The sequence below is a fragment of the Sceloporus occidentalis genome, unplaced genomic scaffold (assembly GCF_023333645.1).
Source record: "Sceloporus occidentalis isolate IW3139 unplaced genomic scaffold, rSceOcc1.0.p SCAF_212, whole genome shotgun sequence".
Classification (NCBI taxonomy): domain Eukaryota; kingdom Metazoa; phylum Chordata; class Lepidosauria; order Squamata; family Phrynosomatidae; genus Sceloporus; species Sceloporus occidentalis.
Window position 1 is genome coordinate 875,601 of NW_028317192.1, and position 20,858 is coordinate 896,458.

Consider the following 20,858-nt stretch of genomic DNA (forward strand, 5'->3'; position numbering starts at 1 on the left):
GGTGTTTAACGCTGCAAGTGTTTTGTTTTCCTTCTGTTTTTTCTTTTTTTTTTTATTATTTTGTGTCATTTTTTTTTCTATTCATGGAGGGGGGATGTCGGGGGGGGGTGAGAGTTATCCCTGATCGATTTTTATTATTGTCTGCGGTGAGGATTTCTTTTTAAATACTTCCAAAAACTACCTAGAAAATACATACTCTGGTTCAAAGTAAATAATTAAATAAATATATATAGAAAAATATATATTTTTAACTGAAATAACTAAATAAATAAATGACATGTTTGGATGGTTGAGGTTGTCCAGATATGTGAGATGTTATGAATTGATATGGCTTGGTGATTAGAAATGGACATATGGTTTTATTTGGCATTTTTATTGATTTTTTTTTTTTTATTTGTAATTTTTTTTTTTTTTTTTAGCATTAATTATGAGTGTGAAATTGCTGAAGTTTCAGTGTGCGGAAAAAAAACAATTGCTAAAAGCAGCTGATTGCTTAACACTTGCTAACCTCTAGTGCTTGTCGGTCTGGTATGCGGTGACCCTGGGAATTAGATATGTATTTTTACTCGGTGACATTCCTGAAGTCACATTGACCTGTGCCTGCGCGCTGCGGAGAATCGGCACTGCCAAATTTCTCATTGCATTCCAGCGCCTGGTTAATTTGGCTCCAAACTCTCTCCTTTGCAGGGGACCGGTATACAAAGTGCTATTTAACCCATTAAAAAAAAAAAAAAAGAAAACCCCAATAAATTAAACACCATAATGTACTTTCTAAGCAAATTACAATTTTATGCAGAAAAAAAATTTCTTTTTTTAAATTTAACTTGAAATCTAATTATTATTATTAATTTTTTGCTTCTTTGTGACATTTGATGTAGTCTGGAAATCTGCCCGAATTGATTCAATTAGATATTCCCCTGTGAGATGTAACCGCCTGGTCCTGCTTTCACCGTTCTTGGTGGAGCTGGAAACGCGCCGGATTAATGATCTCGTAATTTGGTGTGAAAAGAAAATTGTGAAGCGGCGTCTTACGGCTGCTTTCGTGCCTTTAAATAAATATTTTACCTGATACGGGAAAAACGTAACCTTATATTAGTATATTTATGGTAATTATTGTGTTCTTTTTGGGCATAAAACATAACGTTTCCCTGCGCTTGTGCTGGAATTCCAGCGGAATAGTAGATCTTGTAACATTGTTACCTTTCTTATGTTCTTTACACTCAAAACGAAGTCCATTGAATATCTTTTTAGGGTGTTTCATATCTGCAGACGTTGATTTTTCTCGTGGATAAGTTAATGGGGAGGATTACGAGACATCATTTTGGGTGCTTATCGAGAATTATGCATAGCGCGTGCATCGTAGGGACCGATAAACCCTCCGAAATGTAACTTTACGTGGGAAAATATTGCTGCTTTTCATTAATATACATTTTTTTAGAAGCGTGACATCATTAACTGATTTGGAATATAAAGAATGTCATATTTTGTTTGTTTTCTTTTTTGTTGCCAGAGAGAGAACAATTTCTTGATTTCAGTTTTTTTTAACCCCCCCAAATACTCTGAATTCGGTTTTGAATTTTCATATTTTGGGCTGTAAATAAATCCTGTTTACAGTAATGAGGTATGATGCGAGTTATCTCTGTTTTATGTCATACAAGCTACTTTCCCTGTGTTTCTTTATGGAATTCTGTGCATTCCGCGAGCGGCCTGTCATCCGAATGATGGATTAACGCAGAGATATGCCGGATTTTAAAGACCCCACTTAAAACCTATTTTTTATTTTTAAAAAACATTTTTTTTGTAGACGTTGTGACAATTGCATTTTAAGACACTCCTGGGTGTGAGATCTGGAGGCAGATCAGGGGTTAAACTTTTGCCTGTTCCCTTCAAGACAGACCTCCCTGGGAAAGATAGAGTTTTAACCCATTACCCCCCGGGCCTTACTACTTACTGGTTTTTAAACACTTGTAAATGTGCCGTGTGAAATTCCTGCCCCTCCAACCCCCCCCCCTCCGCAACCCCATTACAATGTAACACTAGTGCAATTACACAGATCATTATGTTTTAAATGGAGGACAATTTCACATTTATCAGAGTGCAATAGAACAGGTGTCCTGCGACCTCCTGCCCCCCCCGAATCCCGGCAGGCTGAGATGTGCCGTCGGTGTATTGTCTCCTCGGTCTCTTTTATTAACCGGCATTAAAAGCCTTGCACATTACTAATTAATCAATTACCGAACGCGATGTATACTTCTCTACCTGTCCTCCGCCAGAGAAGGTAGTCAGAACCAAATGCGGGGGGCACCGGGTGGGCAACTGCCTCCAAACAAAGACAATTCTGCCTAGATTTGGTCTCTTATCGTCACGAGATAATTATCTTTTTATAATGAAAATTCTGTTACCTTCGTGACGTAGAACGGCATCTATTGCCAAATTTGTAATAATGCATTTACATATTTATCATGATTTATTATTTTAATATTATTATGATTATTTATTATTATTTTATTATTTATTGCTGACATTAATGACGGCTTGCTTTGCAGTATTAGAATTAGAATGAGCCAACTTTAATTTTGATCGAAATTTCAAATGTTTTTAATTCAAAATGTATCCGGGGACTTGCTTATAAAAAATTTTTGGGATTTACATTGAAAGGGAAATAATCTTTCAGAAAATCAAAATTTTTACGTAAAAAAAAGGCAGAATTGGTAAAACTTTCTGTAATAGACATATCGTTTCATTTGGAGCAAGATGGGCCTCTCTCTCGTTTTTTCACGATTGCGCAGAATTAAAAGGGAAAAAAAAAAGAGAGAGAGAGTTGGGGAAAAGTTTTAGGTTACAAGGAGCTCGCGAGACAATACAATACACCTCTGTTTGTGAACGGCAGAGAAGGCAGCAGAATCGCACTTTTGTTAAAATGTAAAATATTTCATGGAAACGGAATATTTTAATAGTTACGCTAATGGCCGGGCTGCGCAGCTTGGGTTACGCTTGAGTTTTTTGGGTTTTTTTTATGTTTTTTTTTTTTTTTACATTTCAGGATTCTAGCGTTTGCTACTTTATGATCGGGAGAGGTGGGTGGTGGTGGGGTGGAGGTTTTTTTTTTTTTGGGTGAGCCTATGGAGCAGGCGTGAACCCCCCCCCCCCCCTCCTCCCCTCCACCCAAAAATGGAGAATAAAAAAAACAAAAAAAAACCCCTGTGAAATTTCCTTTGCGACCGGCCTTCGCAATCAGATTAGGGAAAAGCCAGCGCAGGGGAAATGACAGCTGCGGATTTCTACGTGAATGCGTCTTTCTAAAAGCGCACGGGGGCTTTTTCCCCCCCAGCTGTCTCGGAGTTATTTGAAAGTTGGATTATTGGCTCTTAAGTATGAGACAACCTGGATTTAGCGAAACGCTTTCTTATACAGGAACTTGCACATTTTATATGGGAGAAAAAGAAAGGCTGATCGGATGACATGGATGTTTTAACCCCTAAACTTCCCCCTCCCCGCCTCCCTTGGCTTGGCACACGCAGGGTTAAAAGCGTATGCGTTAAGACGGCACGTTAAACATTTCACGGTTTTCATAATTATATTATTTAGCGTTTGCTGCCGGCGAGGCGTGTGATTTGTAGAGGAGATGGTTAATTTTACAACTTGTGACTTAATAGGCAGCTGAAAAAAAACATTTGCCGGGGTGTTTTTTTTTTTTTTTTTGCTGCAGATCGTAAATCTTGAAGGTTTATTTAGGGGGCCCGGAACACTTAATGACGTTTAGATATTCCACGCCGCGCAGCCTCTTACGCCAGGCGTTAGGAACGAGTTCTGTATCCTCCGCTAATTACAAGCAGTTTTTTTTGTTTTTTTTTTAAAATAAGCTTAAATTGAGTGAATTTTAAAGGTTTTCTGTCCGGTCGTGGTTTAAATTGTCGAATGCGAATATCACCGAGGCTTTTATATTAGAGACAAAGAAACGACAACCACGCACTTTCTTAGTGTGCCGGGTGTCAAGACGAAGGGGACTCTGAACAGAAACAAAATATTGCCATCAGACCGGCCCCCGGCGGCCCCGTCTAGTCGCCCGTTTCTCCTGCTGTAAAGACTCAAACCTTAATCAGTCGTTGGTCTCATCTTAGATTCAGGAGCCGTATGTCTATCCCATGCATGTTTAATACCCTCACTGTATTACCCTCTACCACTTCTGCTGGGAGGCTGTTCTACTTATGTACCACTCTCTGTAAAGTAAAAATTCACTAACTGTCAAACTTAGCTACTTTAAACTGAATCTATGGGCTTTATTTACTTAACCGCGAGTAAAACATATCATATGACCGCATTATGTATGTGATATAAAGGGCCATCACTTAGGCTTTTCTACAGCAGGAAGGGCCGGCTTTGTCCTGTATAGCGAATAGTAACAGTAACAGATTCAGGATCGTCCAATGGGAGGCTCCGGTCTTACTTACAGAAGATCAAGGGTTAACACCAGGTCAAGGTCATAAGTTACAGCTGACCCCCGAGGATTCCGTGTCGTTTCTTTAGCGCTTATTATTTGTAACGAGAATTCAGGAATTTGGCTGTCGAGCAGAATCTGTGCGTTAAATAAAAAGCCATTTAAGGTGAATGAGTCACTACGAGAAAGTCAATAGGTTTTTAGCGCAGGAGGTAACGCCCACACGCGGGAAACGAGAGGATAAGCGTGTAAAGAGAAAATGCAACACGGGATAAGCGTGTAAAGAGAAAATGCAACACGGGATAAGCGTGTAAAGAGACAATGTAACACGGGATAAGCGTGTAAAGAGAAAATGCAACACAGGATAAGCGTGTAAAGAGACAATGTAACATGGGATAAGCGTGTAAAGAGAAAATGCAACACGGGATAAGCGTGTAAAGAGACAATGTAACATGGGATAAGCGTGTAAAGAGACAATGTAACATGGGATAAGCGTGTAAAGAGAAAATGCAACACGGGATAAGCGTGTAAAGAGACAATGTAACACGGGATAAGCGTGTAAAGAGAAAATGCAACACGGGATAAGCGTGTAAAGAGACAATGTAACACGGGATAAGCGTGTAAAGAGACAATGTAACACGGGATAAGCGTGTAAAGAGAAAATGCAACACAGGATAAGCGTGTAAAGAGACAATGTAACATGGGATAAGCGTGTAAAGAGAAAATGCAACACGGGATAAGCGTGTAAAGAGACAATGTAACATGGGATAAGCGTGTAAAGAGACAATGTAACATGGGATAAGCGTGTAAAGAGAAAATGCAACACGGGATAAGCGTGTAAAGAGACAATGTAACACGGGATAAGCGTGTAAAGAGAAAATGCAACACGGGACAAGCGTGTAAAGAGACAATGTAACACGGGATAAGCGTGTAAAGAGACAATGTAACACGGGATAAGCGTGTAAAGAGACAATGTAACACGGGATAAGCGTGTAAAGAGACAATGTAACACGGGATAAGCGTGTAAAGAGACAATGTAACACGGGATAAGCGTGTAAAGAGACAATGTAACGTTCTTAACGGGACGTTCTTAAGATTAATAGAGATTAATAGAGAACGCACGTGAACCGCGTTTAGTTAATTGGTTCCTTTTTGGAAAAGCTTTGCTATTTTCCACTTTTTTTTAACTCTTTATACGTTTTTGCCTGATTACACTGGGTTATTCTTACGTTATTCCCACCAAAAAATCACACTTTATTGCCTGGAGATAAATACATCTCCGGTACTGGAATATCTGATAAATATTTGAGGTAAACGATACGTTTTATTCTTATTCAAATAAATCATTTCATTCGGGGCCGAGGATGGAGCGAAGCGTCGGTCGCCTTTTACCCACTAGATTAAAAGATCCCCGAAGTAATTGTGATCCGATAAATCTGGGCGCTTGGTTCTCGATGAGTTTCGGGATGTTCTGCGCATGTCTTGGTTCCGGGCATCGTCGTCGTGGGATGTAGAAGGAAAGATAGGATGAGCTGCGGGTCTCCACAGGGTGCCACGAATTGCCACTAATAGAGAAAGTGTTTTTTGTTTTTTTTGGGGGCGTTCTGTTCGCTTACATATTTGTTTTGTGATTCAGCGGGATCGGAGAATTCTCTGCGTGTGGTAAATTCTACGGCCAATGAGTTGCAGATGCCGCCTGCTCCGAGAATGGGAAGGAGACTCGGGGGGGGGAAAGGGGGACATCGGACTTATTTACAAAAAAGATTTCTGATCGCTGGGCCGATTATGACATCGTATGTGTATTACATCATATGTGTATTAGGTCATATTTATGACATTGTATGTGTATGACATCGTATCTGTATGACATCATATGTGTATAAGGTCATTATTGGAATGCGTGGAATGACTGGCTCCGGGGGTCTGTTGGGTTTTAGTAAATCGAGAGCCCTAGAATGTGCGGAAGAACTTTTGATCGTGACGTCATTACTCGTGTTAATTGTGTACAATTTGGCCATCGTAGGCACTTTTGATGCATGTGACAGCTGAGAGGTCCCTTTAAATTTTCATGTTGCCCCCCCTTTGGAAAGAATCCCCGTATTTGCCCCTTCCCACATGTCTGGGGTATTTTCCACGCAGGAGATGTGATTGGCCGAACAGATCTCCTTGGATGTGATGTACTTACCGCTAGTCGGCTCCATTCCCGGCTAGGAGAACGTTCCAGGGGGGATCTAATGAACGCCCCCCATGCACATGGGCAGAAAGCACTCCCATTTATTGAAGTCTCCCTTTAAAGATGAGGTTCTTAATTTAACAATGTTCAGTATCACACGCCCCCCCCCCCCCACATTTCAGGTGCCCGAAGCAAGACATGTCGAGGCAGGGCTGGGGTCACCTTACCTGTCCGGCCTCCTCTCATTCTATTGAAGAAAAATACTGGGATATGACATCATTTTACAGTGTTCGGCTTCAATACATCACAAAAGGGCCAGCGGGAGCTGTGTTTGAGATCTGTGCTCCGTCAGTGGCTGGAGCGATCCCCTGATCTACGGAACCGGGCCATGGATCCCTTCCGCCTGCAAGAAAAGTATCTAAGCTTAATACCTAAAAACGTGAAACGAGACACTTGGGAGGTATGATATCTTCCATCACGTGGGCCGAAAGTCGGGAATTCCGGCACAAATATCTGGAGCAGAAATATATCTCCCTCGCTGTCTAATCAGACACAAGAAATAGTATCCCCCTCCCCCAACATACCTCCGTACCGGTACTTTATTAGGTTAAAAAGACAAAATATAGAATTAATGGTCGTTAGAAAAGGATTTAACCAATCTAGTCCAATCTAGAACAATTTCGATTTCTAGAGTCGTCAGTAATATTCGTCTTCATACACTGAGAAGCTGGAGAGGTACAAGGAGGGTGTAGAAGAACGTTCTCTGGGGTGGGATTTGGGACTTTTCATGGGCTTTTTGTTTTTTACATGTTTTTGGGGAAAAAAATATCAAAATGTTGTTTTTTGTGGACGTTGCCATTGTTTTTGGAGCATCTGGTAACACAGAAGGTGGAGTGGAGGGGGCTTGGATTCTTAAGGAATTGTTAATAACATTTGGAATCTTCGTCTTCAGTCCTGCTTGGGCCAAATCCTGATTTATTGCCTCCTGCGATAACTGCAGCGCATTTCATATATAATGGACACCGTTATGATGAAGAAAAACTCTTTTTTGCCAAATATGTTTAATTCAGTCCTTTTACTAGCTCGTAAAACCCACATCTGGTCAGAGCAGCTGAAATGCTGTTTCGGAGACGGATCCCACCTGTATGTCTCTCTCAGCTGCTGGAGCGCTCTCTCGAACCTGCCTTAGCAGAGGTGACTGTCTCGTAAATAAGAAAAACCTCTCGGAATCTGGGCAGCCGACACACGTGTTTGTTAATAATTACCATTTTCCAAACAGAAAGGGATGATGGTTTGAGTTTGGTGGCGACACACTCAATGATCACATTGTGGACAGAGTTTCACTGAGCAAACATACCAGCCTATTGTTACCTGTGATTCACGGGATTGCAGGGAACGTGATTGCGCAAGAGACAGATATACTATATATAATATATAATAATAATAATAATATCTATACGGGCAGCTTCCAGATACGGAATTTTTGAAAAGCCTAAAAATGTTGTAGGATTTTTCAAAACAGGTCAGTTTAAAAACCCAGAACCTGCCGGCAGATCGGCCCCATCCGGCCCCCGTCTAGTCGCCCATTTCTCCTGATGTAAACACTCCAACCTAAATCAGTCGTTGGTCTCGTCTTAGATTCAGGAGCCGTATGTCTATCCCTTACATGTTTAATTCCCTCGCTGTATTACCCTCTACCACCTCTGCTGGGATGCTGTTCCCCTTATCTACTACCCTCTCAGTAAAGTAAAACTTCCTTCCGTTCCATCTCAGTCTCTGACTCTCTAGTGTTAGATTCCGGTCTCTTGTTGTAACTTTTCTCCTCCTTTGAAAAAAATTTCCCTCCTGCCCTTTATTAACCCCTTTATGAATTTGAAATGTCTCTCCCCCTCCGTCTCTCTCTCTTCTCTCCCCCAAGCCGGGGGTATTGAGATCCCTCGGTCTTTCCTGATGAATATCCTTCTGGAGATGGGGGTCTCCTGAACTGTACACAATACGTTGGGGGTTTATCGGTTTCATATGTCAGCCAAGGCTCATTGATTTCGTACAGTTACCCCGGTCGGGGGTAAATCCCGGTGTTAGTTACTATAGGAATGTTCATGGAACTTTCAGAAACCAGATCTGGTTGGGTTTTGGATCAGGCTGCTGTTACGTGATTCTCGACAATATCAACGGGAAGGAGAGAAAATGTCTTCTTGCAGCGAGGATAATTTGTTTCCGTGAGCCGGTCGACGTCATTTTGTATCATTTGATGTCATTGTTTACAGAATTGGTTCGTTTTGATTTTTTTTACACCCAATAATGACCTTGGGGATGCCCTTGAGAGCCCAGAACCAACTGAGTTGGAGTCGGGGGGGCTTCTCTACAACATGTGAAGCCAATTGGAACGGTAAAGTCTGGTGGCTTTCACCTTGGTGACCCCAGTTGGGTCCGTTCACCTCTGGCACCATACATCACTATAGGTTATAGGTTATCCTGATTACTGCTCACCTTACCCTGCCTGCGCGGTCTGTCCTCCATTATACCCCCAGGATCCTCCTCCGCTCTACAGTCTCCATGATGCCCTCAAAAGGAAGACGAACCCAACCGGGTTTCTATCTATGGGAATTTCTAGATCGGGCTTAGAGCCACCGATGTACCCAGATCTACGCAGACCGGTCCTTGGTCTCGTCTTAGATTCAGGAGCCATTTGCCTATCCCATGCATGTTTAAATCCCCCTCCCCCCTCTACCACTTCTGCTGGGAGGCTGTTCCATTTATCTACCACTTCTTCTATACTTCCTGGATCTGTATATAACAGCAACTCAACCACATCATTTAAATAGATCCATTTTATCTGTTACCCGAGACCCTCTCCATAGCCTCTTCACCTCTTCTAAGTACTCTCAGGCGGCAGATGGTGTATCGGCCGGCTGGCGACCTCCTCTGTCCCTAATTCTAGAAAAGGATTCCAGAGGAGTGATTTTGATGGCGGAAATGGTTAATAGAAAATTATTGTCCGAAATTCGACAGAAGGAAGTCAAAAAGTTGAGAAAACCACAACTTAAATATTATGGTAACAACGTAACAAAAGCTCGCTGTTGTGGTTTATGGTATATCTCTCACGGGAAAGCACCGGGGGCAGATATCTTCATTAATGGGGTTATTACATGGGCTCTTGTGGTCGGCACTCGTACGACGGGTTCCTTGCAGATTATTATCCGTACTTAATGCCCCCGGTCAGTCAATTGTGTTTTTTATTTATTATTCTAGCTACCCCACTTCCGCGATCCCGACCGTCCGGTGCTAAATCTGTATTTGATTTCGTTACCTGTTACCCCCCCATGACCTAAAATACAGTTTATGGAATGAAGCCGAGGCAAAGGTCACCGTCTAACATTCTGTATTTACAGAAAAACCTTCCGTGCCGCACATTTACAGAATCTGGACTGGAATAGAAAAAAATTTAATAAAATAATGTGTAAAATAACTAAAGCCGGAACCCTCCTCACCTGTCACCTCGTTACATTATATACTACTTGTTATGTCTGATGGCGATATATATATATATGTATACAGTAATATAACCCCCAGCGCTGTATACAGTAATATAACCCCCAGCGCTGTATACAGTAATATAACCCCCAGCGCTGTATACAGTAATATAACCCCCAGCGCTGTATACAGTAATATAACCCCCAGTGCTGTATACAGTAATATAACCCCCAGCGCTGTATACAGTAATATAACCCCCAGAGCTGTATACAGTAATATAACCCCCAGCGCTGTATACAGTAATATAACCCCCAGCGCTGTATACAGTAATATAACCCCCAGCGCTGTATACAGTAATATAACCCCCAGCGCTGTATACAGTAATATAACCCCCCAGCACTGTATACAGTAATATAACCCCCAGCGCTGTATACAGTAATATATCCCCCAGCGCTGTATACAGTAATAACCCCCAGCGCTGTATACAGTAATATAACCCCCAGCGCTGTATACAGTAATATAACCCCCAGCGCTGTATACAGTAATATAACCCCCAGCACTGTATACAGTAATATAACCCCCAGTGCTGTATACAGTAATATACCCCCAGCGCTGTATACAGTAATATAACCCCCAGCGCTGTATACAGTAATATACCCCCCCAGCACTGTATACAGTAATAAACCCCCCAGCGCTGTATACAGTAATATAAACCCCCAGCGCTGTATACAGTAATAAACCCCTTTATCTGCAGACCTGGAGCCGCCGTTGCTGTCAGTCATGTGATATTTTGGGTGACTTTCCCGGCTCAAACACCGCACTGAGCTGATGCTTTACGGCGATGCTAATGAAGTCCGTTCCTCCATAGACTTTCATTAGTCAGAGAGTCCGGCTGGATTATTAAGACTGAGCCATTCTATTGTTCCCCACAGGCAGTATGATAAGGAGTCGCGGTGTTTAGTAGATCGGGGATCAGATAACAGAGCGAGAATCATACAAACGGCTGATATGCAGCTGCCTGAAAACATTATATTATGGGGGCAAAAACTACAACTGGGGTAAAAAAGAAAACGGAGTGATATTTTTGAAAAAACAATTTTAATCTGAATCTAGTCTTGGTCAGGTGTTATTTGCCAAAACGGGGCGCAGTCCAGCCGTTTATTATCCTTTTCGTTCACAATGAAGAATTTCCCCCCTTCCTGGGCATGAAATCCGCTTTTAATTGCCCGTGAAATGTTTTTTTTATTATTATTCTTAACACTGAACGTGTTTGTCAAGAATCCTGAAACACAACAGGTGTCCATTGAGCCGGTAATTGCCGACACGGGACGCTCCCGAAGAGAAATCCGGAGAAGAACTTTCCGGTGAACTTTGACCCGGGGGGGGCATGAAAGCAGGTGAACAGATGGACATAGCTTGGCGGCCGTCGAACAACGCAGCTTGTGTCTCTGGCTAAATCTGGAGCGTCGCAGGATGTGGGGCACGTAGCCGCGGTAACTGCCCCTTACAGGACTCGACCGCAGGACTCGGGAGCCAGACAGACAGCTTTAGCAGAATAAAACCTTGTCGGCTGCGCGAATCACTACAAAAACTCTATAGAATGTAAACACAGAAGTCACTTTTTTTTTTTAGTTTACTGAGAGAGTGGTAGATAAACGGCGCAGCCTCCCAGCAGAGGTGGCAGAGGCTAATTCGATGGCTGTTTATTTTTTTTTCTCTCTCTTTTTTCTTTTTTTATTGTTAAATGATACTTTGTTTCTGCCGGTGCGATCGCCGTGTTGGGTGAAACTCTGTATCTCTCGCCAGTAACCCCAGACAGCCGGGATCTGGACTCGTGACATTTGGACCGTCGCATGTCGATTTGATGCGGTTATCAGCGTTTAGTGCTGGAAAAGGAAACGTTCGCTTGACCTTTAGCATGTGATGTCATCGCCATGAGCAAAAGAAACCTTTGAGTCTTGGATTGCGCCCCCCCCCCCCACACCCCGGTGATTTCCTTTAGGGCCGGATTACCGTCGTAAATTGGGCAACTTTCACTAATTATGGCACTTAGACCTGGGACGCCGTGAGGTCACCTGCAGTGCGCTGCCCCGGTCCAAGGTACATACTGCCCCCACCCCCACTCGCCTGAATCGGGGGGACGTGCGGGGCTTTCGGGACAGCGCATTCTGGATCTGGGTTTGGGTTCTGGAGGAATGAGTTTTTAATATTAAGCACATGAACCAGATTCGTTCCAGAATCATAGTTTATGTCAACAGAATTCTGTGAAACTCCCCCCTCGGGGACCACCCGGGGCTTTTGGGGCAGTTGGGAGGTACCGTCAGGACCCCCGCTTGGCTCTGGATCCCAGGTGCGGAATCCAGAAACATCGTATCTCACGCCGGATTCTTTACCCGTTCCGTAACATTCTCTTTATTGTCCGTTTGGCACAATTACTGCATCTTATCCATAGCAACAAATAAAAATATATAGTTCTGCGCAGGGTGCCAGCGATGTAATGCAATCCAGAGCCGCCGGCTTTCTTTTTTTATTTTTTTTTCCTCCCCAGCTATTCCGAGAGACTTGAGTCATTCCACAGCCCGCAAGTGAACATCTTGGTTTTATTAGGGGCTCCTCGGCCGCATTAACCTCTCCTCTCCTGGCCGTATCGGTTCCGTATCGGAAGTCGTTTCGTTATCCGTCAACCTGAGAGTTCAAATTCCAAGAGTGTCTGGGGAGGAATTATTACTGGCGATTCGCTGGATTCGCTGCGTGGGATTTAAACATAAAGTCGCTAAACAGAAATGTGATTTTTTTTTTTTATGCGTTTAACCCCTCGCATACTGAAAGATCAGTGCCTTGTCTCACATTTTACTCTAACACCCCCTTGCCTGTTAACTCTTTCTATGCTGCGGGATTTATGAATGCCTTGTAACCCCCCATTGGCCCTTATCCCTTTGAGTCCCGGAGGAATGATCCTTGCGGCCCACTTATCCTTTTAACCCATTGTATGCCGCCGAAGTAAGCATGCATTGCCGTCTGCATTTCGAGGGTTAACTGTCCCCATTCTCCAAAACTAATTTTTTTTCAAATTAATAAGATGTCATTTTCTGCAGAGCCTGAATAGAAAATCTAAACAGGAAAAGTAACGTCCATTAAATCATCTTCTGGTATCCTACAAATGTTGAGGAGACGCTCTGACCCCCCCCCCCGCGATCTTCGATGACGTTTCCGTGTGACTCGGTACCTGTCCGTGTGACGGGGGGGGGGCGTTTAAAGGGACAGTTAAATGCCCCAAACATAATACAATGTATTCTACCTTAAAGCTCATCTTCCTTAGGTGGAAGCTGCAGCTCCCTGCCTCCTCTGCATGCTCACAGGGCGCTCTCTTTAGACCCCCAACCCGAGCGCATGGCGAATCAGCCCTGTATGCAAGTTCTTGGGGACGAGGGGCAAATGCATATAGAGGAGGGGGTTCTGCAGAAAGCCCCCCATGGGGACACCACATAAAGTTAAAGGGCCCGCTCAGCTATGGTATTCTTTAAAGGGCCGGTGATGGCCGCAGCACCCCCTTTGAGGAACCTGCAGACCTGAAAGACGCTGTGTTTTGGGGTCAAACTTGAGGTTCCCAGTGAGATACCCCCGTGACCTCGCTGCTGCCTGCGGAGGGGGCAGTCTGAAGATATTTGCCCCGTGGCTTCTTGTTCAGTGGCCAATGGAGTCCAATGTAGTTACGCCTGCGGAATAACGAATAATTCTGTGTTAGTTGAATTTTTGGGGTTTTCGGGAGCATTTTGGGATGATGTTGCGCCACATTAGTCTTTTCCTCGCAGTTGTGTTTATAATGATTGAACGTAACGCAAAACCTGAAATTCGAGTTCCGCTTCCCTTCCTCCTCCACCTTGTGCTGCGCTCCTCCTATTGTCTGTAAATCCATGCAGGGTTCAGGGTTCACGAAGAAATATATGCACAGATCTGATCGCAGGGAGGAATGTCTTGTTACGATGTTGGATCTGTATGAAACGCGCCCTGGGTGGGCAGAATCCCCACTGCGGGGGTTTTATGTTTGGAAAGAAGTGAAAAGAGTTATTTTTTGAGTGCAAATAAGAATATCCATCGTATCTAAAGAGATTTAATGTAAGGAAGTTTTACGTAACGAGAGGGTGGTAGCTAAGTGGAACAGCCTCCCAGCAGAAGTGGTAGAGGGTAATACAGCGAGGGTATTAAACATGCATGGGATAGGCATACGGCTCCTGAATCTAAGACGAGACCAACGACTGATTAAGGTTTGCGTTATTTGGACCCCGGGAGCCGGTTTTAGGTCCCAGGTCTGCGCCGGACCCCCTAAGTAGTTTTGGACTTCGCAGAACGCACGCAGTGTGAAGGTCTCTGGTCTGTGAAACTCGTAGCTTTTTTTTTTTTGGGTAAATAATCCTAAACTGTATATTTTCACTTTATATGAAACAGATGGCGCGAGGATGTGAGTCTCTTTAGAGAGTGCGAATCCGAAAACAGGACGGTCGTAAAATAAACAGAACAGCACTCTGCGTCGCGATGTGTGCGTTAAAATAATCGCCCCGGAAAGGGCACGGCGGAGGCCATGCTAGACCCAGCTTACGTCTTTAAAGGAGTCTCCACTCACTCCTTGCGAGGCAACGACCTGCCGTAAGTCAGGGTTCTGGAAAGGAGTCTCCACTCACCCCTCGGAAGACGGGGAATCTTTCCGGCCTCCGACGCGCCGGAATCTGTTTCTTTCTTGATATATTTGGATATGTTGTATCCAAATCTTTTTTTTGTCTTTTTTCTGATCTGCTTCCTGTTGTTGGTAAATGAAAGCTTGATTTTCTGTAGAATTCTTTTCCCAGCACTGAGCGGGTAGTGCGTCCTCACCTCCATGATATTCGCTAAATATATAATAACATTCCTTCTAGATTGTAAGCCCGCGAGCCGAGCCTCCTGTCCCTAATGTTTCGGCCCATCTTAGTCTGTCGGTTCTTGTTCTGTCAGACCCTTTGAATGCTTTGAATGTAGGGACTGTAAGAAGTGCTGTGGGAATTGTTGGTGGTACATAAATAAAAGATAATAATCAATAATAATACAAATACTATTATTATTATTACTACTCAATTATCTCAATAATAATAATATTAATATGGTATTAATAAGAATATCAACAATATGATTTATTATTATTAATAATTAATAATAATATTGAGAATAATAATAATAATAAGGATAATAATACAAATAATAATATTGACAATAATAATAAGGATAATAATACAAATAATAATAATATTGAGAATAATAATATTCTTGTTGATATTATTGATGACGCTGTCTGAGGATCCCGGTACGTATCGGTTCAGAGCCGTATTATGGGGGCTTTCGCGGCCGGGAGACCCCCTTTGACCCCTGGGCTTTTGTTAGAGCCTCCGGTTGGTTTCACAAAAGGAGCGACTACTCTGGTTAGACCGCATCGTGGTCCGGTCGTCGTGTGCCGCCGATGCTCTTGGCTTTGCGGATGCCAACGGGGGATAATGTTTTGTCTCCAAGTAACTAAAAGCTCCACCGCGAGCCCAGAACGAACCTTCCCTTTGTCTCGACTCCATTGTGAGTCTTCATTTATCCGCCTTTGTCCTCCGCTAAAAAACGTTCATCATTTAGAAGTTACATTATTTTATGCCGATATCTCGATACGGATCACTAGCCAACCGCAGGCCCCCGCACCGTTCAGCCGAAAAAGAAAGTATGGCTAACTGAGCGTCATGGGAGTTGTAGGTCCGCGATGGTTGGAGATCACCCTTGACCCGCGCTAGACTGGAAAAGCCGGTGCCTTTATGGAAAATTCCAAGGGTTTTGTCGCAAACTATTTTCCTTGCAGAGAAAGACACAAGAGCTTGCATTCCGCACAAAGGTCGTAAAGATAGTTTAACCCTTTGGGAGACAGAGCGGTAGACAACACGTTGCAGTGAAAGGGTTAAAAGAAAAGGTTTAATGTTTTTGTTCTATCTACAAATTCTATGTTATTAAGGTAGCCATAGAGCAGGAAGGACGCTGAGCATGCGCAGTACATTCTTCTTAAGGGAGACTACAGGGGTGAAAAATAAATAGAATTAAAACAAAACCTGGAGGTCGGATTGTGGAATCAATATATTTTTTTCTTCGTTAATTTAATGGATTATTGACTGATTTGTATAGCACCACCATATTCCGCAGTGAATTCTTGAAAATCGTGGTTTATTTTTTTTTTGTTTGTATTTTTTATTTATTTTCTTGATAAACTCGGATTGTATTTTTGTGGCTTTATTTTTTATCTGTTTTCTTGATAAACTCGGATTGTATATATATATAAATATATAAATATTTTTCTTCCCCATGTTCTGTTTGCAAAGACTCGATGCCCGAGTGGCGATACAGAGGTATTCCGTTTGATCTGCAGAATCAGAATATCTCTCCGTATTGATCCCCTTTGAGGAAGCCGAGAGAAAGCCGAGTGTCGGACGGCAATCACCCGCTTTTATCATCCCACCGTTTAGGCGACGGAGTAACTAAAATCTATGTTTGCCCGTGGGCTCGCTTTCACGCGTTCATCTGTATTCTGGTTTCATTGTTTCCTTAACTCTTTTCTTTCCAAGTGGACGGAAAAAATAGGGAGAAAAACAAACAGCATTTTCTCTACCAATTTCACGTTGATAGTTTTACTTTTTTTAAGCGCTGACATAGTCAGGAGCGCGGTACAATTTAAATATGGAGCGGTTAACCCCGTCTGTGAGCTGCCATCTAGCACCATACAAAGTTCCTGGCAGGAATTGAGGGCTTGCGTGGGCCCCGCACGTGAGCTTACAATCTAAAGGAATCATAATCGGGACCAAAGGGTTATAGATCTAAAGGTGCTGTTCCAATCACGGTATTTAATATATTAGTAACTAAATATAGCATATCCCAGTCGTGCTCAATGTCCAAACTCTTCCCAGAAATAGAGAAATAATTCTTAAAATATAAAGATTTTTCGTTATTCAAATTTTTTTGCCGGGAACACCTAATTGTCATGTGACCCGGAAGCAGGCTCTGATAGGACATTGCGGGCCTGAAACAGCTTTCCTTTTCTAATGTGCCGCAGAACGCAATTAAAGGCCAATTGTCGGGTTTTTTAAAGTAGGTTTCTTAGTAGAAACCCCCTGGGGGCCGAATGTTGGAAACTGAAGTACCTGATAAGGTTCTGAACCCTCAAAAGGAGTCCCCTGAATCCAGAGGCGATTCTTTTAAACCTGTTGGGCCCTTAAGGACCACGTCTGAGAGGCCTGAGAATAATAAATAAATAATGAAGTCGTAGAGTTCCTCAGTCTTGTACCTGGCTCCGCACTGTTTCTACTTTAGCTTGTGATTATTGAAAAGATCTTAAAGGGACAGCGTCCTGAAGAGCCACATACAGCGGGGCGGATTTACTAGAAAGTAGGTCCGCAGGGGCTTTACGCTCCGCTCTTGCCCTGAGCGAGCCACGTGACCGTGTTTTCTGCAGTCGGAGGATGCGCGGTTGTCTCTTTTTCATTGAATAGAAGTAGAACGAGTGGGTGGAAGACACTTCGATAAAACGTATCGCTCCCCGATCTTTCTGCCGTTTTCAGCAGGGTCCATGGGTAACATTTAAATGGCTTTTGGAGCAGAAATATCCAAACATGATATTTAGAATGAAAACATCACTCGCCATCATGAAAATCAGACATTTGTGAAGCCTCTCGGCTTTCTGGATGGTTTCGTTGGAAATGATGAGAGGTTTATTTTCAGCGCAGTTTCTGAGGATTATTTGGACAAAACGAATGACTTTTGAGCTTTCCGATATGTGGAATACAGAGCGATCCAGAATGTGGCCCCTGAAAAATGTACACTTTACCTTAGGGTAGTTTGCACAATGAATGTTACAGCAGCGAATAGTTTAACCTGTTGTTTGCCAGAAGGGGGGTGAAGTCGTTGGCTCTCGGGGAGCTTGATGGACAAAACTCTGGGCAGCATGGTGGTCATGGCAGAATAGGAACGGTTAAAAGTATGGAGGCAGTAATCGTATCTCGGCTCGCACCCCAGGGTGCTCATCAGCTGCCTCCGAAAATAGCCTCTGGTGTCACCAGAACATCGCGGACGCTAGAAACGGATATTCTACCTTCAGGGATGGAGACGTAAAGTCTTGTATTATAGAAGTGAAGCTTCCGACGTGTAGACCTCGGTTACTTTGCTCCTTTGTCTGCCCGGTTAGGGGGCAGGAACGCCTGGGACAACGTGGGGTATTTACAAAAATCCACCCAACGACGTGTCCTTATTCTATAGAAGCAACTTTAGGGGTTCAGGAACCTTCCTGCAGAAAACGAAACCCTTTAAAATGAATGATTTTATTCTTAACATTAAAAATATTCGTACTGTAATAAATACGGGAGGCGCTGTATACAGTAATATAACCCCCAGCGCTGTATACAATAATATAACCCCCCCAGCGCTGTATACAGTAATATAACCCCCCCAGCGCTGTATACAGTAATATAACCCCCCAGCGCTGTATACAGTAATATAACCCCCAGCGCTGTATACAGTAATATAACCCCCCAGCGCTGTATACAGTAATATAACCCCCAGCGCTGTATACAGTAATATAACCCCAGCGCTGTATACAGTAATATAACCCCCAGCGCTGTATACAGTAATATAACCCCCCAGCGCTGTATACAGTAATATAACACCCCAGTGCTGTATACAGTAATATAACACCCCAGTGCTGTATACAATAATATAACCCCAGCGCTGTATACAGTAATATACCCCCCAGCGCTGTATACAGTAATATAACCCCCAGCGCTGTATACAGTAATATAACCCCCAGCGCTGTATACAATAATATAACCCCCCAGCACTGTATACAGTAATATAACCCCCAGCGCTGTATACAGTAATATAACCCCCCCAGCGCTGTATACAGTAATATAACCCCCCAGCGCTGTATACAGTAATATAACCCCCCCAGTGCTGTATACAGTAATATAACCCCCAGCGCTGTATACAGTAATATAACCCCCCAGCGCTGTATACAGTAATATAACCCCCCAGCGCTGTATACAGTAATATAACACCCCAGCGCTGTATACAGTAATATACCCCCCAGCGCTGTATACAGTAATATAACCCCCAGTGCTGTATACAGTAATATAACCCCCCAGCGCTGTATACAGTAATATACCCCCCAGCGCTGTATACAGTAATATAACCCCCAGCACTGTATACAGTAATATAACCCCCGGTGCAGATCATTTGTTGCCAATCATGTGATATTTTGGGTGACTTTCCCGGCTCAAACCCCACACTGAGCTGATGCTTTTTGGGGATGCTAATGAAGTCCGTCCCTCCATAGACTTTTATCAGTCAGAGAGCCCGGCTGGGTGATTGAGACTGAGCCATTCTATTGTTACCCACAGGCAGTATGATAAGGAGTCGGGGTGTTTAGTAGATCGGGGATCAGATAACAGAGTGAGAATCATACAAACGGCTGATATGCAGCTGCCTGAAAACATTATATTATGGGACAAAATTAAATCAGTGCAATATTTTTTAAAAATGATTTTTAATTAATTTTCTTGGATTAGGATGATGTCATATTAGTTCTCTTGTACCTCCGTACACTAACCCTCTGGAGACGAGTAAACATTTTTATAACATGTTCGGTTTTTTAAAACTTTGTTTTACTTGTTCAGAAACGACACAAAAGCCTAAAGTCTGGAAATCCTCCTGTTTGTTTCACAGAAATCCCTGTTTCTTATTTATAAGTTTCCTTAAACGCAGCGCCGCTAAGCCTCTAACTACTTCTAATCGCGAGCTTGAATGGGAAAGCGGAGGTCAAAGGGTCAAACATGGGTCTTGGCTCCTTCCCCAAAGATCTTTTTACCGTGGCTGGAAAAACATGTTAAACGTTATTAACCCTTATTATTTTGCAGCGTTTGGGGCTATTTATATGTTTTATATGTTTCACCCAACAGTTTCAACTATTTTTACAACTTTTTAAAAAGCTTTGATAAGATTTAAAATTAGTTGCAATGGGACGGAGATCCAGTCTGTACTTGATCTTTGGTTTAGCAATTAGGTTTAGAGGTAATTAAACCCAAATTTTCTGAGTTTAGTGGGCAGCATCGGTGTGAATTTCCCTGAACCATAAACTAAAGGCGCAGAAATGTAAAAGGAGCCATCGTATGAATTAAAGAACTTATGGTGATAATAGCGTTACGGAGGCTCCTGCGCGGCTGGAAACAATCTCTAGCGCTAGAGGCTCCTGCGCCGTCCGCTAAAACAACGCAGGGAGAGAACAGGAAGCGGCTTCCAACTTCCTGCTCGTGCTGACGGGAGAGAACAGGAAGCGGCTTCCAACTTCCTGCTCAGGCTGACAGGAGAGAACAGGAAGCGGCTTCCAACTTCCTGCTCGGGCTGACCAATGGGATTCCAATGTGGCCTGTACTGAGGGATCATGGGAAACGGAGAACAAATATAAATATAAATCTGAAAGATTAAAACATTGAACATTAAATAATAATAATAAATATAATAAATATTATTAATAATAGTAAAACACATGGAGCTGGAATATATATTTATTTTTTCTCTAAAATACCGGGACTTTGGGCCTCCGCGTCTGCCGTGTAAGGACGAAGGAAAGTTGTGTTTTTAGAAGAGCGCCTTCCGCTTCTCCGATATCTCCAGAAAATTTTCTGCTTTTCTCGTGAAACTGAAATCTTGAGTCTGCAGGTCACTTATTGTTCAGCA

At 43.0% G+C, this 20,858-nt stretch overlaps 1 protein-coding gene across 12 annotated transcripts in view; it reads left to right on the forward strand.

Moving 5' to 3' along the window:
• The window catches only part of LOC149277525 (transcription factor 7-like 2), a 107,520-nt gene that overhangs the window by 2,156 nt on the left and 84,506 nt on the right, over window positions 1–20,858 (forward strand). For 4 of the 12 annotated variants that reach the window (XM_089502788.1, XM_089502790.1, XM_089502795.1 and 1 more), the window contains exon 4: window positions 19,921–19,939. The exons of the other annotated variants lie outside the window; for them this stretch is intronic. In XM_089502788.1, the coding sequence (XP_089358914.1) occupies window positions 19,921–19,939 (19 nt within the window). The remainder of the gene's footprint in view (window positions 1–19,920; window positions 19,940–20,858) is intronic. 12 annotated transcript variants of the gene reach the window in all.